This window comes from Martes martes, assembly GCF_963455335.1.
Source record: "Martes martes genome assembly, chromosome: 5".
Classification (NCBI taxonomy): Eukaryota; Metazoa; Chordata; class Mammalia; order Carnivora; family Mustelidae; genus Martes; species Martes martes.
In genome coordinates, this window is record NC_137892.1 from 18,624,918 (window position 1) to 18,652,032 (window position 27,115).

Sequence of the window (27,115 nt, forward strand, 5' to 3'; positions counted from 1 at the left end):
GGGACAACACCTTTTGAGGCTGGAGTGCTGGCCTACAAAATGTGTGTATGCATCAAACCAACGAACAAATATGGTACCATCTTCCCCATATGCAGAATTCACAGGCCTGAGCACCAGCATTGGAAATGGGAATGTTTCCCTTTAACCATTTCACTGACATCATCCTAAAGAAGACTTGCATTCCCTTTCAGTCACCTTAGACGCTGTGGAGCTTACAGGTCCCAGCATTCAGGGAGGAATACAATTATGGTTTCTACTACCGGAATGTGAGAGTGCCCCCTGCCACGTGAGCTCTCCATTCACTGAATCAACAGACGGATAGAAGGGTCAGGTACTGGGGAGGGAATGGACCCCCATTACGAGAAAGAAACTGGATTGTTGTAGGCAGAGGGAGCAAGAAAGACTGTGTGAACCAAGGGCATTCCCTAGGGTGACTCCTCGTATCCCTGGCTAGTACTAGTCCACGGAAAGCATACAACCAATAAAGATGGGTTCACTAAGAAAGGACTCAGATGCTGTAGGAGTAAAGATTGGGAAAGAATCACCAGATAAAGGATGCTACCTGGTCAAGGCACTGGCAGAGGGTAAGAGGAATGCAGAATGGGCCGTGGAAGGAGCCCCGATTATCAACACAGATCTCCTGACCAAAACAAAGCAAGGCAATCAGTTTTTCTCCACTGTCCCAGCACACACTTGTTTTCCTGTTTTCACACACGAAAAACACCGGTGGTAGTAAGCACTTTAGGTTTCAGCAGAACCAACCAAAGAATCAAATTCGCCCATAATAATGCTATAGCTGAGGGGCTGGGCAATTACGGTCCATGGACCAAATCCATAACACCCCCGTGTTTGTAAATAAGCTTTTATTGGGGCAAAGCCACATTCATTGTTTATATATCATCTGTGGCTATTACAGCAAAGTCAAATTACAATAAGAACAGGATGGCTCACAGAGCTTAAATATTCACTACCTGATTCTTTATAGAAAAAGTTGGGTGGATGAGGATGTGGAGAAAGAGGAATCCAGTTGCACTGTTGGTGGGAATGGGAATTGGTGCAGCCGTTATTGAAAATACTATGGAGGTTCCTCAAAAGATCAAAAATAGAACTACCATATGATCCAACAATTCCACTTTTGAGTAATTATCCAAAGGAAATGAAAACACTGGCTCAAAACGGTACATGCACCCCCACGTTCACTGCAGCACCATTTACAAGATACAGAAACAACCTATGTGTCCATCAGTGGGCAAATGGATAACAATTTGGTATATATACACAATGGAATAGTATTCAGCTCTAATAAAGAAGGAAATCTTGCCACTTGCAACCACACGGATAGATGTTGAGGGCATTATGCTAACTGAAATAAGTGAGACAGAGAAAGACAAATACTGTATGAGGTCACCATATGTGGAAACTAAAAACAAAAAACCGAACTCATAGACACAGAGCACAGGTGGATGATTGCCAGAGGTGGGGGTGAGGTGGGAGAAATGGGCAAAGGGGGTCAAAATGTAGAAACTTCCAGTTATACAATCAATATGTTCTGGGAATTCAATGTAGAGCATGGTGACCATAGTTAATGATACTGTATTGCATATGTGACAGTTGCTAAGAGAGTAGGTCTTAAAAGTTTTCATCACAAGAAAAAAATTTGTAACAACACCTGGTGACATATGTTAACTAGATTTGTTGCAAGCATTATTTCACAATACAGATACATATATTAAATATCATTATATTATACACCTGAAATGTATATAATGTTATATGTCAATTATATCTCAACTAAGAAAAGAAAGAAAAAGTTGGCCAGTCCCTCTATTACTATTGGAAATTAGTGGGCCCCCTGTGCAGATGCAAAGTTTTCCTTGAGTGAATGGATGCTGAGGGCAAAAAGGGGTGGGAAGTTTGAGGCAGCTTCCATTTGCCCCTGCAGACTCACTCTCTACCCACCTCCATCCTTATCCTGTATCTATTGGGGCCACTTCAAGGGCTCTTCATTCCTCTGACTTCCAGCAATGGGAGGCATTTAGCAGAAGATTGGAGGCAGAGAAGAGAAGGACATAGGAGTCAGCCTGCCGCAGCCAAAGGTAGTAGCTCCTCTTAGATGACCTTCACTACATGGCCCTTCCAGTCTCAGAGTTCCAGAAGCTTCTCCCTTCCCTTAACCCTGCCAGGCCCAGGCACAGTAATGGGTCCCTGCTGTAATTAGCAGCAGAGTCCTGCCTGCTGTTTCCCTCCACCCCAACCACGCCTTCACAAAAGATCCTTTTACAAAAATCTTCTCAAACTACCCAATTTGAAGGCAGGAACTCTAACTGATACAAAATATAACTCGGCTTTTTTTTTTTTTTCTATAACTGAACTTAATTTGAATCCACAAAGCTTGGGTTCAATTTTAGTAGATTTCTGGTAATCTCTATTAATTCAAGCTTTCACACTCACTTGCATCACAAACACCTGTCCCTGCCTTCTCTGGGGTTGTGTGGAAATAGAAAGATCCTATAATTGACTTGTGGGGCAGATCATCCCAAGTCGACACCTGTTGTCTCAGCATCATTATTAATAGTGCTGCTTTCATCCCAGAGTCCCAGTTTAGATAATAAGTGCTTTGGTGACTGTATAGAAGGTTCTGGGTCTGCCTAGGGCACTATTATTCTTTGTCCAGACTCTCCAGCTGGCATCAGCCACCCTCTGCCTTATCTAGTGTGGCCCTGAGATTTCAATCCTTGTGGTTGCCAGTGACATCCTCCTCCTCCTTCCTGACAGCAGAGCTTTCCCTGTTCTCTTTCTCTCAGTTTCTTCCGTCTCCTGTTTTAGGCACTTGGGACTTAGCAGTGAACAAAACAGGAAGAGGGGGGAAGGCCCTTCCTGTAAGGATTTTTCTTCTTTCTGATATTCTAAATGATGTTTTCAAGGCTATGAACTTTCCTCTGAATACTGCTTTGTATGCACTCCCCAGGTTTTCTTGTGGATATTCTTAAACAGCTTCAGTTCTAATCCCTCTTCTGCTCTAGGATTCTTTAGAAGGATTTTGCTTTTTATTTTCAAGATTATTATTTTTTTTATCGTTTTGTAGTACTGGTATTCCATGTGTGTTCCCAACACCTTCTCTTATTTAGTCCTTATAAGAGCTCATCCAGCTAGGGTCCCATTCATATTTCACATACGCAAAAAGAGAAGTGAGTGAGTGGCCCAGAAAGGGCCAGCAGTTAAGGTCCTTAGGGGTAGAGTAGGAATAGAGTGGGGATTCAACCCTAACCCGACAGGCTGCTGGAAGCACGCTCTCCCCCACCCTGAGAGGAGCAGGCTCTCTGTAGAAAGGGCCTGCTGGGCAGCTGTTCTCAGCCATGTAAATGTAAATCCTGAGCTTTACATCTTTTCAGTGGTGACAGCAGAGGGAGGAGGCTGTTCAGCTGGGGATGTGCAGTCTCTCTCTCTCAGGCTGAGAAGCCACCCTCAGATCCCAGCAGCTGCCCAGGGCCTGCTAGGCCCTCTCTCCAGTGCAGCAGAGGGAGAAAGATCCAAACAGGGACTATCTGTGGCCTTGCTCGGTCAGCCCTGTTGTCCCAAAGGCAAGGGGGGAGGGTGACCAAAGCCAGGGAGCACTGGGCAAGTGCTGGGTGTCAGGCAAGCAAGCAGGACCACTAGGTGGACACTTTCAGCGGCGGCAGTGAGGAGAGGAGCTTTTTCTGGGGAGTGACATGAGCCAGTCCTGTGTGGCAATCTGGGACTCGGGGAAGGCTTCTGGGCTGAGGGAAGAGCAGGGGCCTGGAAGAGGGGACAAGTGACTTCTTGTGCAGACCAGAGAACGGAGCTCATACCTCTGAGCATGGCCCCCAAAGTCTTTCATATTGTCTCCTGGCCTCCTACTTGCTCTTTTTTGATACACATACACACACACACACACACACACACCCCTGCCTGGAAAATGCTGAGCCCCTCGGGGAGCATCCTGAACCAACACGGGCCATGTGTAGATTTGGGGGTTAAGGTAGCCTGTGCTAACCCTGGGAGGTCGCCCCACCTGAAGGTCCCAGCCCCTCCCCCTCCGCCCCGGATGAATGCATGATGCACGGGGCCTCTCTGGGCCCTCTCCCCATCTGGCCAATGGGCAGATGGGCCCGGAAGGCCCCAGAGTCCCCATAGCCCGCCGGAGTCTGACTCACTCTGCAAACAAGTAACACACAGCTCATTTTCTTCGTCTGCGGATGACAAGATGATATCGAAAAATCCTGTTATGCTGGGAGGGGTGACAGAAAGGCCATCTGGGCAACACCCGTCCCTAAGGCCAGTGATCATTCACTTCCCAGCTGTGTTTTTAGGAGAAAATAATTAAGGGTCTGAATGCTGCCAACAGGGTGGCTTTGCGGCTGTCCTTGGCAGTGACCCCACGGCAGAGTGTCCCCCCCACCCTGATTAAGCTCCCTCGACCCAGTTGGAGCCCCACCTCCCAGTCCTTGCCATGGCCACTTTACCTCAGCTAACGGCCCCAGCAGTCCCTCTATGTGGATAGACACTGCCCCTCCCTGGGCTATGGTTCTCAGACCCTTTGTGGCCTCCCCTGCCTCCCCCATTTCTGCTGTCCTCTGAGAACCTAGCCTGTGTTTTGTGGTTTGCAGAGGGCATCCTGCTCTGTTCTCCTAGCTGCCTGGGAGCTAGGCTTTTTCAGCCCCATTTCACAGATAAGTCTTCAGGAGGTGAAGGGGCTTGCAGGGTCACAGGCCAGCAGAGGGGTGCGGAGGGGCACCAGGACTTGAATTCCTCTGTATCTCCATTCCCCCTGCACTTCTTCTGATCTGGGTCTTCAGCTCTAATACCTGCATCCAGGGCAGCCCCTCCCTGAGCTCCATAGGCAGCTCAGATCCAACAGGGCCCAATCAGTCAGCCCCAACCCCCTCAGCCTGCTGCCATCTTGGATCCAAAGACCAGCATATGGCTCTCCCCTTGCCCTCAGAGCTGGATACCGGGGGCCATGCCGTGGCTACCTTCCTCCCCACTGCCCCACACTCATAGTCCCAGGCTCTGCCCATGCAACCTCCCAGAGCTCCCCACTGTTGCCAGGCCTGTACCCAAGCCCACCCAACCAGCCTCCTCCTGCCTCAGGGATCTTTTCAGTGAAAAGCCTTCCAGGACACTTCTGTTTAAGGACAACCACAGAACTCGGGTTCTGGCTGGGTGGGCTCCCCACATGCTTCTCTTTCGCCCGATCCCTGTCCTACCCGTGCGCAATGGACAGCCCATTACCCATGCCTTTAGTCCAGTAACAGCCCCTCAGGCTCTACTTGGGGATGTCACCCTCATCCCCATGGGAGTTGTGTAAACCAGACCTGTGATGACATATACAGTGATTAGCTCAGGGATGCAAGAATCCCTCCCAAGACCTTTGCTGGAAATCTCTGGGGAAGGAACCCCCACTGGAGCTGCTGAGTCAGTAAGACATGAGCCTGGGGCTGCCAGGGGCCAGCAGGGTAAAGGAAGCAGACCTGAAGCCAAAGCAGAGCTAAGAGGTGGAACAAAGGATCAGAGCACCTGGATCCAGCCATACCTGAACCTAGCCCTGCAATCTAGAGTTACATGAACCAGTAAAGTCCCTTTTTTACTTCCACCAGTTAAATTTTTTTTTTCCTCTCCCAGTTACACACCATCAGATCAGTTCTAGGAAGAGTGGGCGGCTGCCTCCACTTATTCCCTTTAAGCTGTTGTTCTTTGCAGCACGGTAAAGATTCACATCTGCTTCCCAGCTTCACCATGAGCTGTAGACAGCAGAGATGGAGCCTGACTCATCACCAGCCCTTGGTGCCAACACCAGACTGGTGCATGGCCAGCCCAGGAAGTGCCCGAGGGGTAAAGGAATTCAATCGCCTGGTGGGAGAGCGGTACATGGAGGTTTTCTGAGCGGAGCCCCATCCTTGTCTTTGGTGTTGCTGCCTTCCCTCTCGATCCTGTCAGGGAAGAGACAAGATTGCTCCCCTCTGGGGAAAGAGGAGAAATGAGAAAGGAAGGTTCTCACTGCTTCTGCAGCTTTTCTCAGTCTGAGCCCGCCTAGGACCCTCAGACACCCAGTGAGTGGTCTTGGACCGCCCAGCATCTTCTCTTTTTCCCATCAGTAGACCCTCCTTTCACCTCTCACTCCAGATGGTTCCAGAGTGAACCCCTGTCCTCAGCTCCCAGGACTGGTCCCTCTGACGGGAGAAGTGAGCTCACTGCTCTACTCTCCCTGGGATGGTTCACTATATAGATGTGGTCAGATAGGGCATCTGTCTGAGCCCCAAGACTACCGGGAGGTGGGGTGAGTTGGGCACAGCAACATGAGGATGCTGTTAGAGCCCCTGGGTCTGCTTTTGGGAACAGAATGTTTCCTTTCTTTTCTTGTTGAAGTTGATGTCTTAGCTCAGGTGCCATAAAAAAATAACCAGGTGATTCAAACGAGAGACATTTATTCCTTTATTTTTAATTTTTTTTTTATTTATTTGACAGAGAGAGGCGGCAAGAGAGGGAACACAAGCAGGGAGAGTGGGAGAAGGAGAAGCAGGCTTCCCATGGAGCAAGGAACTTGGGGCTTGATCCCAGGACTCTGGGATCATGACCTGAGCTGAAGGCAGACGCTCGCTTAACAACGGAGCCACCCAGGCGCCCCAAGAGACATTTATTTCTTAAATCTGTGGAGGCTTCAGTTCAGGTTCTCGGTGAGGGTCCTCTCCTGGCAGGTAGACAGAGCCTTCCTGCTGTGTCTTCACATGGCCTTCCCTCAGCACCTGTGTGTGGAGAGAGAGAAATCTCTGTTCCTCTTCTCCTAAGGACACAAATCCCAACAACAGTGTCCCACCCGCATGGCCTCATCTAAATGTAACCATTTCCCGGAGGCCTCACCTCCAAATACCATGATACTGGGAGGCAGGGTTTCGACACAGGCATTTTGAGGGGATGCAAACATTCAGTCAAACAGCCAGTTCGAGGTGCATTCCTGTTCCCTGAACCGAGCAAAGGCCCAAGGCCAGAACCGTGTGGCCCTCCAGGCTGGCCTTGTGGCTAAGGTCAGGTTCTGGGGACAGGAGGCAGAAGGTGGGTCCGGTCAGAATCGTGTGCCCAGTGGAGGTCTTGGAAGTCCCACCCCAATGGGGCCGTTGAAGCCCCCATCACAGGATTTCAGGGACATCTTTGACGGACACTGAGAGCACAGTGTCCCGTCCAGAATGATCTTCATTAGCCAGCTGTGAAAGGTTCCTCACGTACACGGACTGGCCAGCATCCCTAGAACGGGCAGTCACCACGACATGCCTATGTGTGTAGGGTTGGTGGGACTTGAGACAGAGCAAGCATATCCCCTCCCTGAAAGGTTCTGTGCTTTGCTCATTGTCAGAATTCCTGCCTTGATCGCAGCCATGCACATGGACATGCCAGGCTGGAGGACCAAGGGTCTGGACGTTGGCCTGTTTTCAGGGTTTTTTGCTCTCCAACATCTGCAGACCAGCGAGAAGATCCAAAGCATTTCACTCCGTAGACCGAGATCGGTCAGCTTCATGACTTGGGACAATTTGCATCCCTAGAGGACACAGAGTGCCTTGTTCTCCCTGCCCTGGCTTCCCCGCCAAGGAGGGAGCCAGCCAGGCGGGCTGCGCCAAGAGGCCAGCCCTGCATGGGCCCCCACAGCCCTTGGCCTCATGGGGCTGGCTGGGACCTGAGTCCTAGGCCTGCCACCCGTCACTTTGCAGGCGGGACAGGAGGCCCTCCCTGTTCTTCCTGGGCTGGGGTGGGCCCTTCTTTTTCCCAGGAGCATGAATGCCCTTTGGACAAGAAGCCTTTCCTGCCAGGCTTGGAGGCTCTTGATTTCCTTTTTTAGGGAAAGATGATGATCGAACTGGGGCGCCTGGGTGGCTCAGTCAGTTAAGTGTCTGCCTGCAGCTCAGGTCATGATCTCAGAGCGCTGGGATAGAGTCCCACATCGGGCTCCTTGCTCCTTGTTTGTCCCTCTGTCCCTCCCACTGCTTGTGCGCTCTCGCTTTCTCTCACAAATAAATAAACAAAAATCTTAAAAAAAAAAAAAGAAATAAAGAAATAAATAAAATATCCTTGAATGGACTGTGGTGGGGTTGTACAACTCTGAGAAGAGACTTAAAACCATTGACTTGTGCACGGTAAATGGCTGAATTCTATGGTATTTCACGAAGCTGTTATCTATGAAACCAAGTGCAATGAGGCATGGACAAGACAGCATCTTTGTAGCCTTTTTTTTCTACCAAATAACATAGCCTCTACACACGACCTGCTTCCCACTCCCCACTCCCCACTCCCCACTCCCCACCCCCACCCCCAGAGTCTCAGAGTTGCACAACATTTCCTAGAGGGTATGTTTCACACTTCCTGACATCAGGCCCCTGTTGATACATATCGCCACATTTTTCTCTGGAAGGATGTACTCACTGGTGCTTTCTCAGACACTATATAGGATAGCCTGCTCTCCTCCATCTTCTGGAAGAGGAGAACGCTTTGCTCAAAGCCATATACCCCAAGGCTGCAGAGAGCCAGAGTGCAAGCCTGACCAGCCCAGCTCCGGGCCAGAGATCTGCTCTCTGGTCTCCACACCTCCTGTCTGCTCTGGGCCCTGGGGCTGCTGCTTTACCAGTGGCACGTGGCCCGCACACAGCCTCCTGCCAGCTCGGAGCCCTGCCTGGTGTAAAAACACTTGCTAATATCAGACCATCGCCCGTGGGGGAGGGAGGTTGTGTATGTTTTCACGGATTCTAAATTTAAAAGTCTTAGAGACATACCAGCCAAAGGCAATGGGTAAATGCTCTCGGTATCCCAATTTAAACCCACAAGCCAAAAAATAAAAATAAAAAATAAAAAATAAACCAACAAGCTATAAAAAGACATTTTGAGACAATCAAGGAATGTTGAATATACCCCAATGCCTATCAATATTAAAGATGAGGTGAGTGTCAGATAACATTAACATGTTACTATTCATTTTGTTTGGTGTGATACCGGTATTACAGTCTTAAGGGCCTTAAATGTCATGAGTTATTAAGGAATCAAATCAGATCAGGACTTACTCCAAAACAAAAGCTGGAGAGATAGTTGAGACAAAATCAGTTACACGTGAATAAGTAATTGTTGACTCTGGGTGATGAGTAGGTAGGGGTTCATGAGACATAATTTCAGAAAATTTATTTCTGAAATTTTTCAAAACAAAAGTGTGTGTGTGTGTGTGTGTGTGTTTACATACTTGCCAAGAGCACAAAGATTTGGGCTCCTGGGAGGCTCAGTTGGTTAAGCAACTGCCTTTGGCTCAGGTCATGATCCTAAAATCCCAGGATCAAGTCCCGCATCAGGCTCCCTGCTCAGCAGGGAGTCTGCTTCTCCCTCGGATCCTCCCCCCTCTCATGACTTCTCTCTCACTCTCAAATAAATAAAATCTTAAAAAAAAAAAAAAAAAAAGAGTACAAAGATATTTCTAAGGAAGTTGAAAAACGCACTCTGGTTGCCATTGACAAGAAAGAAGGATGGTTTTTGTAGACAGGTCTGATTATTCCCAAAGATGTGGGAGACCCTCATGGGCCCACAGAATGGGGAAGCCCTGTCATCTGTGAGACCACCCCCCCCACCTCCCCACGCTCCATGGAAAGTCAAAGTTATGGTAATGATCAGCTCTCGAGTCACAGAAACTGGTGGTAGCGCTACCCACCTCCCAGGAGAAATTCAAGAAGATCAGTGCTTGGGAGAACCGGGTCCCAGGAAGGACCCACCTCCACAGCGCACTGGACAGGAAGGTAATGACCGCCAACTCAGTGACTGGGCAGGGGCTGGGGAGGACAGGGGAGGGCAAATAGTGCATCAGTCCCTGAAGGCAAGGGTCAACCTCACCAGGTAAGCCAGGGTCGGGGGGCACGCCAACAAGGACAGAATGCTGGAGAAGTTCAGGCATGCATGCCTTCAGGCAGGGCTGGATCTGCTTTCCTCTGCTTTATCTACACTCTTGAACTCTCCCCACTGGGGTCAAGCTGGGCAAACAACACCCCAGTCCTATATACTAATTCTTTAGTGACTTCTCTGGGAAGTAAACTCCTTTCCCCGATGGGTCCTGCAGTGCTCCTCTGGGATGATACTCACTGGTTCTCATCCGTCTGAGTTAGTTCCCTCGGCCAGCCCAGACCCAACCCCCGCATTCTGAGGGTGGTGCCCTCATTGCGTAGGCCTGGGCCAGACACTGCGACAGCAGCTGGGAAGGAAGCCAGCCACACGGGACCCAGCAGGTTGAGAGGAGAAAAGGGGTGATCCCACAGAGGAATCTAAGGTGTCGTCCCCAGAGGAGAGGAGAACAGGCCCAAATGTCCCTTCTGCCCTTTGGTCACCCCAGACATCGTGGCTGCCCGAGTGCCTGGTGAACACCCAGGCAGACCCTCCCCGAAGCCTCCCTTCTGCCCCAGCAGGGTCCAGAAGGTTCTCAACAAACATGGAAACCAGGCTGCACAGGAGGCAAGAATGGGTTCGGGTTTGCTCTGGGGCCCAGATCCCTTGCTCTGGGATGGACCCTTGCATGGGGTGTCCTCCATTGCCATATCTGCATGGGCCACCCTGAAGCAACTCCCCCACTGTCTGATGCAGGGGGATGCTAGAAGAGTCTCCAACCTTCACCCTCTGTCCCTGCCCTAGGCTCCAAGAATCATAGCCCAAGGCCACTGTTAGCCTGGATGACTCAGAGGGGACGTGGGCCACCACCCTCAGAGAGCGCCTCCCCCACCAGCACCAGAATCTGCAGGACGTGAGCAGTGGTGTGGAATAGTCCACTCAGCTACCTACGGGGCCCTTCCAAATCTCGTCTCGGCAGACAGGAGGGGGGGGAAGCAAGAATGCAGTATCAGAATCCCCGCTGAAATCCATGGCAGCCAGAGGGACCAGCGGCCCAGTCTGTCCAGGACCAAGGGGTAGCTGGGGAGGTGGGAACCTCCTCAGTCCTAAACCCAGGGCGGTCCCAGGAAAAGTCAGACAGCTAGTCACCTTGGGTCACCCCTCAGACGGGATGACAGAGCATTTCCGGAGGGCAGCGTAGTAGGTTAAGGCCATGAGCTGGGCGGGGCCAGTTTAGGGGGTGGGGGCTCATGCCGAGCAGAACCACTCAGAGACCTGAAGGGCAGGATCCAGACAGGGTGGTGCGGGACAGGCCACCAGACCAAAGCTGAGGCCTCAGGGGGCAGATTTCCACCCTGACTGCGTCCACTCCCTCTCCAGACCAACCAGAAGCCAAAGGGCCTGAGACCCCCAGGAAGGCCAGTCTCCCAGGGCACAGAGCCAGGGGAGGGGTAAAGAGTGGATCGGGTGCCTTTTTTTGTCCCAGAGGAGATGCTTGCCTGAAATAATACACTGCTTACCATCACCAGCCCCTGCGTCTTGGTCGGAGAGGCCCAGGGTACCCTGCTGCTCTCCACTCACCGATGTCTGACAGCCAGCGCATGCAATCCCAGATTTCTGCTCGACCACGTGGACCCACACCCCTCCTGGCTGGGCAGAGCCCAGCTTTTCCTGGGTGCGATGGCCCCAGAAGTGGACTGACAGCATTGGCATTCCTGGGCCAGATCCGGGCTTCACAGCATGGTTTGAAATTCTTTCTTTCTTTTTTTTTTTTTTTTAAGATTTATTTATTTATTTGAAAGAGAGAGAAAGCAAGAGAGCACAGGCAGGGGGTAAAGGGAGAGGGAGAAGCAGGCTCTCCACGGAGCAGAGCAGGGTGCCCTGGCATCGAGTCCTGGCAGGGCTCGATGCCAGGACCCTGGAATCATGACCTGAGTCGAAGGCAAATGCTTAACCAACTGAGCCACCCAGGTGCCCCGATTTGAAATTCTTTTCTAATCAGAAATCGAAGTCTGGCTTTAAAGCAGTTATTTGTGGCACAACCATATTATTTTTTAAATAATAACTATCAGGGGCACCTGGGTGGCTCAGTAGGTTGAGCATCAGACTCTTGGTTTCGGCTCAGGTCCTGATCTCAGGGTCATGGGATGGAGCCCCATGTTGGGCTCCACACTCAGCAGGGAGCCTGCTTGAGACTCCTCTCCCTCTGCCCCTCCCACTCATTTGCACACACTCTCTCTCTCTCTCTCTCTCTCTCTAAAATAAATAAATAAAGCCTTTTAAAAAAATATTGACTACCAATGCAAAGAATCCTGTTTGGGAGTGTTGTAAAAAGCTGACACGATTAACCCTTAAAAATGTTTTTATTCTTTATTTCCTAAAATGACGATGTATTTCTCCCAGGAAAAAAGGACCAGGAGGCAACAGGAAGATCAGGAGGCACAGGTGACTACCCCTGGGGTCCCCTGACGGGCACAGCCCAGCTCGGTAAGTGGAGACTGGCAGGAGGACCCCAAAGGCTGTGGATCCCACAGCCCTCCCCAGGCCCCAGTGGAGAAATGTTACAGAAAAAAGCAGCTGAACAGGGCCTGTGGCCAGAGGAGAACAGGCACATTCCGTGTCTACCAGGAGAGTCGTGGGGCTTTAGTGGACAGCATGGGAGGTGGCAGCAGCTCTCCGGGTTGCATGGGAGAAACCAGTCAATGAACAAATCCCCCAACTTAAAAGTTGACTTAAGGTCTGAAAAAGAACGGTGTGGGGGTGAAGGAGCCATGCTGGGGGCAGCTCTCTGCCATCCGAGCACAGGGTCCTACTCTGTGGGCCAGAGGGGTCAAAGTCACTCCTGGAAAGTGGGGCCAGAGCCATCTGCGGTGATCAGCCAGGCCCCGCTGGGTGACTTTGGGCAGATCGCTTTATTTTACCAAATCCCGGGGGCCTCCTGGGTTGCACCAGGAGAGGTGCCTGTTAAGGCTGAGGGTAGGCAGAGGCTCTAACCAGCAGCACCTTATAGGCTGGGGGCACCAGCTGCCTAACTGCTCCCCTGAACCTCAGATCACAGCTCCCGAAGGTGGAAGGAGTCAGGACTCTACTCCGTGGCAAATGACAAAAGTCACTTCAGAGTGCCTCAAGGGAAGATGGGAATTCCAGGGATAAATTCTGGCTTTGGGCCCAGCTAAATCCAGGGGCTCCAAAAAATGTACATCTTCCTCCATTCCAGAGATCTGTTTTGCTCTAGATTGCACTCTCAGACATCCCTTCCCTTTCCCACCCCACCCCAAAGTTGACAAGAGGGTCCCCAGCATCACCCGCCTGCCCTCCAACCAGCTGTGCCACCAAACAGGGAAGAAGCTTATATTTTCTGATTTCCCCCATGTCCCCGAACAGGTTGTCAAGAGCCCAGCATGGGCCACACGCTGCTCCCTGAACCAATGCCAAGGAGAGGGGGACCACATGGCTAGGTGGCTATGCCCAGGCCCCATGACCAGTCCCCAGAGCAGGGGGGATAATGTTAACCACAGTGGGGAGCTGTGAATCCCCAAGGAGGCTGGGAGGCAGATCTGGACCCTAGTAGGACCCCAGGGCACCTGGCATCTTGGGCCTGGGAGAGGGCCTGATGACCTCATGCTGTTCCCACCTCAGTTAACACAGGGTGGAGGCTGATCTGGGGCAGAACTCTGGTCCTCAGGAGCAGAACCTTTGCACATGCCTGAACCTCCCTTCTCAAGCCTGCTTGCTTCCTCTGGCCACCTGCCCTGGCTCTGCACTGACCTGCACCAATTCCAGACCCAGCCCAGCCCCAGGCAGAGCCTGGCACCCTCCCCATCAACCCACCCTGCCCACCGCCCTGTAATGCCAACCCCACCTGGAATGTTCTCGCTCTCTGTGTGATGCTGCATTAGTGTCTCCCTCCCAGCACTCCGTAAGTGGCAGGCAGGTGCCCAGGCTGGGTTACTCTCACTCGTCATGAAGTCCCCTTAAGCATCAGGACAGGCATGAAGCCACTGCTCAGGAATGAATGAATGAATGTACGACCCTGCACAGCTGCTCCAGAACCCGCTCCACCATTTCCCAGCAGAATGACTCAACCAAACCCCTTCCTTACTGTCGCTGAGCCTCAGTATTTTCAGGGGGCAAATGGGGGAAACAAGGACCTGCAGAGCCGTGGTGAAGCTAGAGAGAGATTACATCGGGGAAAAGAACCCAGACAAGACGCAGAAAGCTTCGTTTTGTTCTCTAACACGACTGGGGAGGATCTGTTTAGAATTTCAAGATTTTTTTTTTTTTAAGTAAAATAAAAAAACACCAGATGGCTTCAAAGTACGCAAATGTTGGGCCAGTTCTCGTGACCTTCCTCGGGAGACCGAGGCCCGGAGAGCAGAGGGGAGGGGAGGAGACGGCCAGGAACCAGGGCGGAGGAACGCGGGTCCCAGTGACTCACGGCGGGGCCGGGTTCGGGCTCCAGGATCGCGGGCGGGCGAAGAAGCCCCTGGCTGACGCGGGCCAGTGCGCTGAGGACAGACGGGCCAGCGAGGCTCAGAGCGGGGGCGGCTCCCCGGGTCGCCTCAGCTGCGCTCACGACCTGGGGAATCCCCGCCTTCCAGTTCTGTCTCTCCAGTAAATCCTGGGTTCGACTTCTGCCACTGCCAGAATCTGCCAATTCTGGCCGCCCCGTTAGGGCAAAGCCCCTTCCCACCTCGGAGGGGCCCCAGTTTTTCATCTATCCGGGGCGGGGGGGGCTCTAGATTTCCCTCTTCACAGGGAGAGGGCCAGGCTTGAAGGCCTCCCGTGCGCCCCGGGAGGAGCCCGGCACAGAGAGAGGCGCACAGGGGAGGCGCAGGGCGTGTGACGTTGTGCTCTGTGCCTTACACAGACTGTCTTAATCCTCACCAGGACCCGGTAGTGAGGTCCACTGTCATCCCATTTTACAGACGGGGAAACTGAAGCACAGAGCGACTCAGTCCCCCGCCCAAGAGCCCACGCCAAGATCGTGTTGAGTCTGGATCCGACCTCAGATCGTCTGCCGCCCCCAGTCCACGTCCAGGACCCGACGCCCGCGCGCCCTGGGAGCCAGTAACCGCCCCTCACCCGGTTCCTTGCCTCCCGGGGGCCCAGTCCCCGCCGTTGTCACGACAACCGGGGACCAATGGGGAGCACGCAGGCGGGAGGAGGCCCCGCCCCGGCCCCGCCTCTGACTGAGGGCTCCGAGCTAAAAGGGCCGGAGGCCGGGCGGCGGGAGCCGAGGCCCGCGGAGTGCCAGGCGCGCACGGAATTCCGAGTGTCCAGAACGTGCAGAGTCCCCGAGCCGCGAAGGGCACGAGCAGCAGCCACCATGTGCGGTGAGTGTGGTGGACGCGCCTTCCGCGCCCCCCAGCCTCTCGGCGCCTGGACCTGAGAACGGGGCGCTGGGGACCCGGAGGTGGTGTGGAACCGGGGCATCGATCTGCCCCCGTCTTAGAACTCGGGACTATCACCGTCTGGGCCTGTCCCCTCCTGCCCCCGGTCCCCGAGTGGCTGTTCCTGGGAGGTATGGGAGAGGAGGCTGTCCACCCTCGGTCCGGGACTTGGTCAGGACGACCCGGCCCAGCCCTCCACAGAGGAGCCAGAACTGGTCCTGTCCCGGGCCTGGACCTTCATAATACAGAAGTATTCGCACCCCCCGCCCCATGTCCAGTACGGAAAGCGCCCCCAAGTCGCCCACAAAGACGGCCACGCGCAAGCTCACGCATCCCGGGCGCGGGGTGTCTAGACCGGCTTTCCGCCCACCGCGCCCACCGAGGAGAGGCGGCCCCACCTGTACCCTCCCGGCAGCCCGCGGGACTCGCCCCCGTGGCGTCGGGAGCAGCCCTCGTGCGCTCGGGAAGGGCCTGTGCGTTCTCCTCGCGTCCCAAAATGAACCTCTGTCCCTGGAAGGGTTGATTCCGTGTTGCCGCCTCTTGGCTGAAAGGGCTCTCGGCGAGGCTTGGAGAAGAGGTAGCCTCGACAGCCTAGCCTCGAGCGAAGCTGGGAGAGGGAATCCGGGATGGGGAGCAGGGCTGGGCTGGGGCGTCCTGAACACCGTGGCGACTCCGTGCTGTCCGGGGAGACGGCTGGGCGGTGGGGAGGGCGGCTGCGGCCCTTCGCGCACATCTGCAATTCCTTACTCTCCTGGCTGGGCCGCCTCCGCTGGCTGGGGAGAGGGCCGGGAACTTCTGCTGGGACAAAAGGTCACTGTGCCTTTTTTTTTTTTTTTTTAGCTTGAGTAGGATTCAGTTACCCATTCCAGCCTCCTGTGGCTGGAGGACCTGGTGGAACTTTTGAAGCCATGAAAGGCCTCTGTCTGAGTTCGCCGAGGGTTGTGGGGTGGGATGTGCCAGCGGTCAGCCCTGGGCCAAGATCTATACAGGCCTTGTTTCTGAGGCCAGTCGCTCCTGAAAGTGAAAACGAACGTCTTACCAAGGAGCCCGCAGCCGGCCTTGGGATGCAGCCTTCCCCAGCCCAAGCAGGCATCAATTTAAATTCTTGAACCTTCAGCAAAAATCTCAGGGCTGCGGGGCATCATTAACAATGTATAGGGCGCCTGTGGGTGTTTCTGGGCAGAGAGAGGAGGTAAAGGTGGAGGTTTTGCCAGAGCCCTTTGGGTTCTAAACCCTTCAGTGCGGCATTCAAGGCCCTTGATGGGAGGCCTTAGAGCCAGACTGGTGGACCGACCAAGACCTTTGCTCTGGGAGGGTCTGCCCCTCTGGCCCTGGTACCCTCCCTCCTTCCTCCTCTCAGGTGTCCTCCTGCGCCCCACCTCCACCAGCACCCCAGCCTTCTTTCCTGCTTCCTACCTGCATCCAGCTTTCTCTGCAGTGCTTTGAGCCTAGTGGAGAGAGATGGACTCAGACTCTCCTGATCTGGGGTTTTGTTCTCCTTTCTTAAGGGGCCACACAGGTTTTGTCCCCTAAGGAAAAATGAGCTCTGGGCTCCCCACCACCACCAAGCAGATTCCACCCTGCACGCCCCGGTGAAGGCAGGGAGCCATGTGCAACTCCCACATGGGAAAGTTGTTTCCTTTTCAAGTAGCCAGGAGAAAGTCTCAGCTGGGTGCTAAGATGTCTTTTACAGCTCTCTTACACTTGCCAGGCACCCCTTGCAAGGAGGAAGCTGTCCCGAGCTCAGACCTCAACAGCAGCAGCTGGCTAGAATTAAACACGTTATTCTGGTGTTTGTTTTTTGTTTTTTCCCCGGATGATGGCTTGTATATGTATGGCAAGTGATACTGGTTTTCTTTTCATGGCTGTGTCTCTTTGTAGTGTATTTATTTAGGCTTTCAAAAACTTTGTCACTTTTCTAGAAAAATACTAAGGAAATGGTTGCATCCTAGGTGCAAGGATCTGGTGAAAATTGCAAAGATGCTCCTGGAATGGGCCACTTACCCTTGTTGCTTTCCGTGTGGGGACGCTGAGGCGTGAAGAGGTCTGTGCCCACCTCTGTCAGGAGGAGTTGTTTTAGGCCTTCTTTCTGGGCTGGCGTTTGCCCCACTACGATCTGCCACTTGGAAGCCTCCTCAGAGGTGGAGTCTCCAGGGCTGAGGTCCGACAGGGGCCAACGGTTGCTAAGAATGACCAGTCTCCCCCTCATCTTCCCTGGGTCTCCTGCAGAAAGCCGGACCCAGTTTTAGCTGAACCTCCGCACACTAAGCAGCTGGTGCTCAGAGTTCCAAGCACACTGAGGGCACAACAGAGGGACACAGACCCTCAGAGGTGCTTTTGTTGACATCTGAGAGTTGCTGGCATTTTGCTGACTTTCCTCATCTCCTTCCTTCTTCACTCATTCAGTAGTGACTGACCGCTCCTGGAGAGGTCCTGTGTTTGTCAGGACCTGGGGCCTCTGGGGCATGATCCTGCCATCAGAGAAGGGTCCAGAAGTCAGAGAGGGGGTGCAGAGGTGGTCACCAAGCAGGGGTGGGATAACCCATTAGGTAAACGCTGTCAGACGGGGAGAATCCTGGGACCTGTGCCAGACAGTGGGTGCCCGTCCTTCTGTGTGTACCCAGGGCTCAAACTATTTCTTACAGCCACCAAACGGCACAATCGGGAGATTTTTACATTAGAAGGTGGGATTTTCAACTTCTCTTGAAAGAAAAAAAAAAAAAAGAAGAAGGTGAGCACCACTGAATGTATCCATCTGCAGAGTGCACCGTGGCCCCTGGGATGATGGGTGCAGGCTTCCCGGGTTTTCCTGCTCACGTCCCTTACTCACTGACGTTACAGGATGGCCCGTGTGCAGTCTGAGCTTGAGACCCCAGCGTCGCGGAGGCAGGGAGCCATGACTTTGCCAGGAACGGGGCCACAAGAGCCTGGCCTCAAGTAGGAGCTCCAGAGAGAGAAGTGGAGGCAGGGGGGCGGGGGAGGGACAGGTGCGCCCTGCTGAAGACACAGGCTGTCCAAGAGCACGATAGCAGGGACCGCGCATGCGTGGACCCTGGGCAAGGAGGCTTGCACTTCTGGTCCTTGAATTCTTCAGGCTTCCCTATCCTTTGCTACTTACTGCATTGAGTCATCTATGAGGCGGGGGGAGAAGCTGACTCTGAAGAAGGAACAGATTCTTGGTTTTTGCTAGAAGCCAAAACCCTCGCTTTGAACGCATTACCTTTTGTCTTAGTTGGCGTAGTAGTGGCCGCCGGCAAGATAGTACCACGAAGTTGCTGGTATAAAACAACATGAATTTATTTTCTCACGGTTTTGAAGACCAGAATTCCAAAAGTCAGTTTTACCGGGCTGAGATCAAGGTGTCAGAAGGGCCCCCACTTTCTTCTGGACGCCCTACGGAAGAATCTGTTCCTTGTTGCTTCCAGCTTCTGACGGCTGCCAGGATTCCTTGGCTGTGTCTCCTTATTCCGTTATGTGCCTCTGTGGTCACATCGCCTTCCCCCATTCCATGTCAGATCTTCTTCTGCCTCCCTTTTATAACACTTGTGATTGCATCTAGGGCTCACCTGGATAATCCAGGAGAATCGCCCATCTCCAGATTTCTCAATTAACTGCATCTGTAAAGACCTTTCTCCATATACATATTTTTACAGAATCTAGGATTAGGACCTGATGTCTTTGAGGGCCATTATGTACCCTGCTATAGTTGGGCTCTGGCTTTGAGGTGTCTTCCCCAAGAATCGCCCGGTGTTGGTAATCCCAGACGTCAGGATATGGCCAAAAGGATGTTGAGCTGAGGGCCATCGGTATCCCCTCTGTGTCCTATATGTACACCCAAGTCCCCTGGTCCCAGGACTTGCAGACTGGACCCACCACAGTCAGAAGGTGAGTGTAGGCATCAGTTAAAGACTCTCTCTTTCACCGGCACGCACCACATAATCAGTTCGACCAAATGGTTTTCACAGTTTTTCTAGAAGTCAGGTCTTGTGTCATATAAATACAGCACTCACTCCATCTTGCTCTCCCTCCATGTCTATAGTCTTCCCACTCATCTCTTCCCTGCAAGAAGCAGGCATGGTTTTATCCCTCAGAATCAAGAGGGGCTGGGACACATACACACAGTCTATTCACTTGCATGGTGGTCTTCACGAAAGCTTGTCATGTGCTTAGGGGGCTTGTCTCTCATTTCAGACATCCACGGAGATTACATGACATGGGAGAGAACTCACCCTTTTGTCCCAAACTTCTTGCTGCACGGGGAACCCTATCATATTTGACACCCCTTTCCTCCCTACAACGGTTCGGTTACGGATGGATGCCACAGAAGGGACTAAGCTGGAGTTGATGGCACATAGACTCTGGGGTCAGGTCACTTGCCTTGCTACCTCTCCAAGCCATAAGAACCTTACAAAACAGAACTCCTGCTTGGGGATGTGCAGATAAATGTTTGACAAGTGGCTCGCCATGGCTAATTTCAGGTCATCAGGGTGAGTGTGAGGTCCCTAAGCATGGAGTTGGGAAGAGATGCATGCGGTTGGCTCTCGGGAGCTCAGATCCTGCCAGCAGGACTCCCCTGGGCATTCAGACAGAGGGCTTCGCAGAAACCAGCTGGAAAGGGGCTCAGCGCTGGAAGTGATCTCCCCACGTCCCCCTCCTCCTGCCCATCATCACGCCACTCCTCCCTCAGTCAGTCTTATTCATCGGGGGTTTCCCAAGTTCACAAGAACCTTCTGGAAATTTTGTGACTTAACACAAGTAGGCAGTACTTTTAAATTGAAAGATTGTTTTTATATTTAGTGAAATTTGCTTATAAAGGAAGATGGACTTGAGGTAACAAACACCCTAAAGAGAAACTTTTGGGAGATTAATTTGATGCGAAAATAAGGAATTTCATCTGATCATCTGATCATTTTTTATAACCAAATTTTGGCAGGTTAAACAAGACTTACACTTCCTTTAAAGTATTTTTTAGTACAATTTAGAGTATATGTTGCTTCTCCCTTTGCTCTTCATGAAATCCTAAAATGACAGGGACACCAAGAACTTTTTTTTATTAAAAATAGAAATGCCAACACGTTTACTGCAGGAAGCTGAGTCTCCTGTTATCACAGGGATTCCTGTGGTGGGGTAACTTTAACCCATGGAGTCCCAGTGAGACCAGAGGCAGGGAGAGGCTGTCCTGACCCTGAGCCAGGCCCTCCGGTCCTCATGTCTTGGTGTGAGAACCTTGGCGTGGGATCTCTGCCACCTCTGTGAGGAGGTGGCCACAACTGTCCCCATTTCATCAATACAGTGTTGCCCAGAGAGGCCACAGCTCAGTGGGCTCCCCGACCTGGGGTCTCACCCAAGATAGTAGACCTGTCCCCCCTTCCCTAGCACACCACATACACACACCCAACCCTCAAACCCTTTCTCACACCCATACATGCTCACGCTCACACTCGTATTCACACGTACCCAACACTCAAACACAAACTCACACATATCCAATGCTCACACATTCACACTCCTACACATCCCCACACCACATGTTCTCACATGTATTCACGTACGCCAACGTGCTCACTCACATGCACGCCCCTGACACTCAGACACACACACATAGACACACTCTCACACACACACACACACACACACACACACACTCAGGAATTTTCTGAGACGGAAGTTCAACTGGCATGCACGTCTTTTGTCTGGGTGGGGAGTGACCCTACTTGAAAATTGGACTAGAGTCTAATTTGACCTAGGCTCGAGGGCTAAGGAGGTCAGCCCCTTCAATGCTGAGAAGCAAGGGATGATAGTGGAAGGATCACCCTTGGTCTGGGGGAGGGGTGGTCCCAGTCTGGCTGGGTGGTAATGTGGACCCAGGGGCTGAGTCCTTACCCTGGTGGGGGGCAGGCTGGATCTCTACCCAGGACTGTCTCCTCCCACCCCCCCATTCACGGTGAGGACAGGGCTTTCATTGTGAAGCTGATGCTTGGAGGGAGGGACAGATTTTCCAAAACTACAGCCACATTTTCAGAATACAGACCCCAGCCTGCCCACTGTGAATTTGACCTCTTCCACTTTACTCTAGGCCTCAGACAGCCCCTGCTCCCCTCCCCACCACCCCAGGCATTCCAGGGTTTAAAAAGATTCCAGGGGTTCACTGCTCCTAGTTCTGGCCCTGTGTCCGGGGATTATCTGTCACTTGGAGGTTGAGCGTCCCATGTGTGTGTGGAAGGACCTCGTCTTGGTGCCTTTGGCCCTGAGTCACCTGTATGATCACTCAAGCCCTTTTGCAGAGGGAGTACTAGAACCCCTCAGACCCTCAAGATGAGCCAGGCAGAAAGGGCTACAGTCCCCTTTCAAAGGGCTAGTCTCCATCCTGCATCACATCTGGAGCCTTTTCTGGAGTTTATCTTGACTTTTCTCCCTCTAGGTCTTTTGCTCCCTCACTTCCGCCTCAGATTTAAGAGTAGGGCCCTGAAAAGCTCTTTGGAAACTCTGGATGCCAGGGTGGGGTGTGGGCATGGGGCATGTGCTGAGCCGGGCTGGTTAGGCCACAGCAGTCTCTGTCCCAAGGCGAGACATTTCTGGGATTTCACCATCCTGCCTGTGCAAGGGAGGGAGGGATGTGGGGAGCAGAGGGGCAGACTTGCTGTCGTTGCCACGGCCTGGATGGGCAGAGAAAGTGGGGTCGGAATCAGCAATGTCTGGTGGGGGCCAAGAGGAGCTTCCTGAGGTCACCATGACCCCGGGCCCTATGGTGGGGGGAGGGCAGTCAGAGGTCTTCCCATCAGGGGTGAGGTGGGTGTCTGTCCATAGACGTGAGCTGTCTCTCTATGTGAGGTATTTCTCACCCCTTGGGGTAGGATCGTAAGGCAGGGTTTACACTGATTGGGGCAGGGGGCAACAGGGAGACGCTCTGCAATCACTCAGATAGACCCGGCTGTGTCTTACTCAGGTCTTTGGGCTTGGAGCCAGACAGGGGCCCTGTCTGTTCACAGGAACCGCAGCCTTGGCCCCTGACCCGGGGAGGATCCAACGAGATAAGGTTCTGAAAGAACTGGCTTCCTGGGTGCCACGTGCACCTGCTGCTTGGCGTCTCCCACACCCCAGGAGCAGGAGGACCCTTGGGGGACCTTGGGCGCATCCTTTTACGTGCTGGAAGGGGAGCTCAGATAGGGCTTTCTCCTTCTTGTGGCCCCTGGTTCTTCTAGGTGAGTGGGGTCCTGGAGCCATGGAGAAGTCAGGGAAGTCAGACTGCCCTCAGTAACAATCCCATGCCTACCAATGTCTAACACGTACAGCAGCACATGCTAAGGTAGTGTATGTGGGCACACGGCAAAATATTGTGGCCATACAAAGTGCACACGTGCACTAGAAAGGGAGTTTCTGCCCCGTATCCAGTACCCTCCTCCGAGGCAACCGCTGCACCCTCACCCCACCCCAGGGTCTTGGATGCCCTTCCAGAAATACTGTCTGTGTCTCCCCACCCCTCCCTGCATAATTTAGCCATGTTCTGCAAGCTGCTTTTCCCCCTTGACACAGCTTGGAGCTTGTTTTCCAAGAGAACACAGAGCCTCACCTTGTTCTCTGTGGAAGGGTGGTCCCACGGTGGCCCCGCCACGTGGCTGTGCCACTGTCACTTACCTGGTCCCTGCCAAGCCTCAGGCTGTCCCCCGTCTTCAAGGACCACAAACAGCACTGAGCTGAGCTACCGTCCTCATGCACGCACATACACTCCTCTACAGGGATAGTGGTTGGATCCATGCCTAGCAACCGCTCTGGTCCACAGATGTGTACATTTTTAATTCTGAAAGCTTGTCCAATTGCCTTCCAAAAGGGGTGCGCAAATTTAAACTCTCGCTGGATCGTCTAACTGTTTGATCTTTCCTGATCTCATAGGTAAAAAATGGAGTCTCGGGGGTAGCTTTTGTTACCGATGGTAGGGATTCCAGAAGGGAATTCTGATGTGAATGATGAGAGAAAGGCCCGGGAGAGCAGTTTCACTCCATTTCTTTATTTTTCTAAAATAGTAAGAGCCTGGTGTCGATGCTGAGGTTTTGTTTCCCCAAACCCCCCCCCTTCATCTCCAGAGAGTGCAGGAAAAAGCCTGCCAAGAGAGAGCTGGAGAGGAGAGGGATACCGCTTAGTTAATGAAAGAGCTTACTTGAATAGATGTCCGTATGCAGGAGATTTTATGCTGAAATTAGATTCCTGCTTTCTTGCGCAAAGACCTTGAAAACCATTCCTTGGCAGCCCCCCTCACCACAGGGTTCTCCCAAACTGTGCAAGAGTGGCTGGGAGCCTCCTGGCTGGGTGCGGACACAGCTGGTGGTCCTGAGGACAAGGACACTTTAACCAGCACCCCCACCTCCCCACCAAGAAGACTGCTGTCAGGTTCTGAGAGCCAGAGGCACCTCCAGCAACATCCGTGCCTGACAGAAGGACTTCATAAGTGCACTTTGGCCCAGAGGAAGGGGACTTGCAGGGGAGAATCAGAAGCAGAGCCTTGGAGCACTCTCATGAATGCATTTCAGATTGCAAACCTCTCCCGAGTTGGTATCTGGGAGTCATCTGCAGTGTCTGGTCCCCTGTGTGAGGTGCAGCTGTAATTCTAGGAGGATTCCCAGGATGCCAGGGAAGACTCCAAAAATGACCTGCAAGGGGCTCCCCCCTTCACACAGTGATCTCCCATGCCTACGTGGCATTTAGGGTGCCCGGAATTCACCTGCGTCCTCCCGGGGAACTTTCTGATATTTTTGCAGAATAATTAACGTTATGAAAATTTCACCCGAACATTAGATTGTAGTGGTGGTTGGTCGACTCTGTGAACACAGAGTTGACCTTGAATGATGGGGGGTGGTAGGGGCGCCAGCACCCCATGCCACTGAAAATTCGCGTGTAACTCTGATTCCCCCAAAACTTAGCTACCGTTGAGTGGAAGCCTCACCCAGAAGCATTAATACATAGACTGTGTGTTAATGGACCGTGAACTGTATTCTCATATTAAGTAAGCTAGAGAAAAGCCGATGTTATTAAGAAAATCATAAGGAAGAGGAGTGCCTGGGCGGCTCAGTCGGTTGGGCGGCTGCCTTCAGCTCTGGTCATGATCCCAGGGTCCTGGGATCAAGCTCCTCATTGGGCTCCTTGCTCAGCGGGGAGCCTGCTTCTCCCTCTCCCTCTGCCTGCCGCCCCCCCACCCTTGCTTGTGTCCTCTCTCTGTGTCAAATAAATAAATAAACAAATAAATCTTAAAAAGAAAGGAAGGAGGAAGGAAAGAAAGAGAGAGGAAGGGAGGGAGGAAATAAGGACGAGAAAATATATTTACAGTACAGTACTGTAGTTATTAAAAAAAAAAAAAAAAAAGGTGGTCCTGGGCAGTTCAATCCCGTGTTCTTCCTTTCAGAGGGCCGACTGTCCTGAAAACCATTGAATTATACACTTTAAATGGGGGACTATTACAGTATGGGACTTATATCCCAAGAGAGCTGCTCAAAATTGTTTAATGTTTCCATTAGAAGGTAAATATTGGTTTTTTTGGTTTTGGTGGGGGTTTTTTTAGTGAGTAGGGTGACAAAAATATGTCCTCTGCCCAGACGTGTTGAGGTCTGAAGGGTAGGGTATGGTGTGAGCTCCTGTGTGACACAGACGCTCAGCTCCTTCATCCAAGGGGGGGGAGGGGGGTATGCCTAAATTGCACACGGGACCTCAGACTCAGCAGCTCTCACCTGACCTCGAGTCAGCCAGGAATGCAAAAATAGCTGACCGCCAAAATTACCCTCAGCCGTGTTAAAAAGAAAGCATCTGTCCCGGGTCAGAAAGCACAGGGTGCATGTTTTTATATAGAGATTCTGCACTTTCATACTTGAGTGCAAATATAGCCCATGTACAGTAACACATACAGGACATAAGCATGCAAAATATCATTTTTAGCGGTGTTTAATTTTATCGCCTTGCTTTCGACTACTTCTAGAATGAATTCTAGCCAGTATAACATTTGTCTGCTGTGACCATGATCACATCCCTTTAAGTGATGTCGAATCACTCATTCAGAAACATTGTATTGGCTTGAATCTAATCTTTGTCATGACTGGAGATTTTACAGGAGGTTTTGTGTATAATTGTGCTCAGCCTTCAGTTTCCCTTAGGAAGGTTGTCCTCTCTGAGGTTCCTCTCTGGCATTCGCCCCCTCCCAGTTTTATTGAGATAGAATAGACGTATATCATCGCATACGTTTCGGGTATACCAAGTGATTTGGTATATGTGTATATTGTGAAGCAATTGCCGCAGGAAGATTAGTAAACATCGGGGGTGGGTGGGAGGGATGGGGTGGCTGGGTGACGGACATTGGGGACAGTGATGGACAGTGTGTTGTGGTGAGAGCTGTGTATTGTGTAAGACTAATGAATCACAGATCTGCACCCCTGAAACAAACAATACATTATATGTCAACTTAAAAAAATAAAATAAAACAAATCCCCAGGAAAAAAAAAAAAGATTAGTGAACATCCATTCCCTCACATAGTTAACACTTTTTCCTTGTGAGGAGAACTTTAAAGAGCTATTCTCTTAGCAACTTTCAGATATACAATAGAGCATTTTTTTTTAAAGATTTTATTTATTTATTTGACAGGCAGAGATCACAAGCAGGCAGAGAGAGAGAGAAGGAAGCAGGCTCCCCGCTGAGCAGAGAGCCCAATGCCGGCTCGATCCCAGGACCCTGGGATCATGACCTGAGCCGAAGGCAGAGGCTTTAACCCACTGAGCCACCCAGGCGCCCCTACAATAGAGCATTATTAACTGAAGTCACCACGCCATCCATTACATCTCCAGGACTTACTTACCTTATAACTGGAAGTTTGTACGTTTTGACCATCTTTACCAGGGTCCCCCATCTCCTGCTCCATGCCGCCTCCCCCGCGGCCTCTGCCAACCACCAATCTGATCTCTGTATCTATGAGTTTGAGTTTTTTTAGACTCCTCATATGAGATGATACAGTATTGGTCTCGCTCTGTCTGACTTACTTAGCTTAGCCTAATGCTCTCAAGTTCCATCTGTGTTGCTGCAAATGGCAGGATTTCCTTCTTTTTTATGGATGAGGAATAGTCCATTGCAAATATATACCATAATTTTTCGATCCATTCATCTATGGTTGGACACTTCACTTGTTTCCATCCCTTGGCTATGGCAAATAATGATGCCGTGAACATGAGGGTGCAGATGCCTGGCAAAGTTTTAATCTTGGTCAGACCTTTCTGTCATCCCAGGAAAACAGTGGGAAAATTTAAAATTAAAGTTAAATTATTAAAATTGGAGAAATAGGCCTTTTCATCCCATTCATCCCTGAGACAACACTGCCCAGTGGTTAGGAGCATTTTAAGTCCTGAGGTCAAGTCACAGCCTCCCGGGGTCCTGGTCCAGAAAGGGACTGATGAGAGCTTTGATTGACATCTGTGTGGGAATGCTTGGCCCACTGCCTGGCGCGTAGTGAGTCCTTAGTAAGATGAGTTACTATGAATATTCCCGAAGGCCAGAATTCTTCACGATCTATACTCTTGCTTCCCTGAATAAAGTAGATTTACAGTCACTCTACTCCACATACGTTTATTGAACAAGGACGGTGTGCCAAGACATAGTGAGAAGTATAAAGATAGACGTGCCAGCCTGTGTTCTTACCGGGGGATGAAGGTGTTCCAAGATGCACGGGCATAGAGGTGGCCCAGAGTAGGGAGCACATCCAGTGGGGGCCTGGGAGGGATGAGCCAGCCCTGGGAGGTGGTGGGAGCTGAGCTTTGAGGAGGGCAGATTTCCCCCAATGGGGCAGGGTGGACAAAAGGACAGAGGGATGCCAGAATAGGGAGCTTGCAGAGTGGGA

General features: G+C 51.9%; 1 protein-coding gene across 1 annotated transcript in view; it reads left to right on the plus strand.

The window, feature by feature from the left end:
• Positions 1-15,058: 15,058 nt before the first annotated feature.
• Positions 15,059-27,115, plus strand: part of GFPT2 (glutamine-fructose-6-phosphate transaminase 2) — a 41,076-nt gene continuing 29,019 nt past the window's right edge. Inside the window, exon 1 of the mRNA XM_080805023.1 lies at positions 15,059-15,194. Within this exon, the coding sequence (XP_080661149.1) occupies positions 15,188-15,194 (7 nt within the window). The 5' untranslated portion in view covers positions 15,059-15,187. The remainder of the gene's footprint in view (positions 15,195-27,115) is intronic.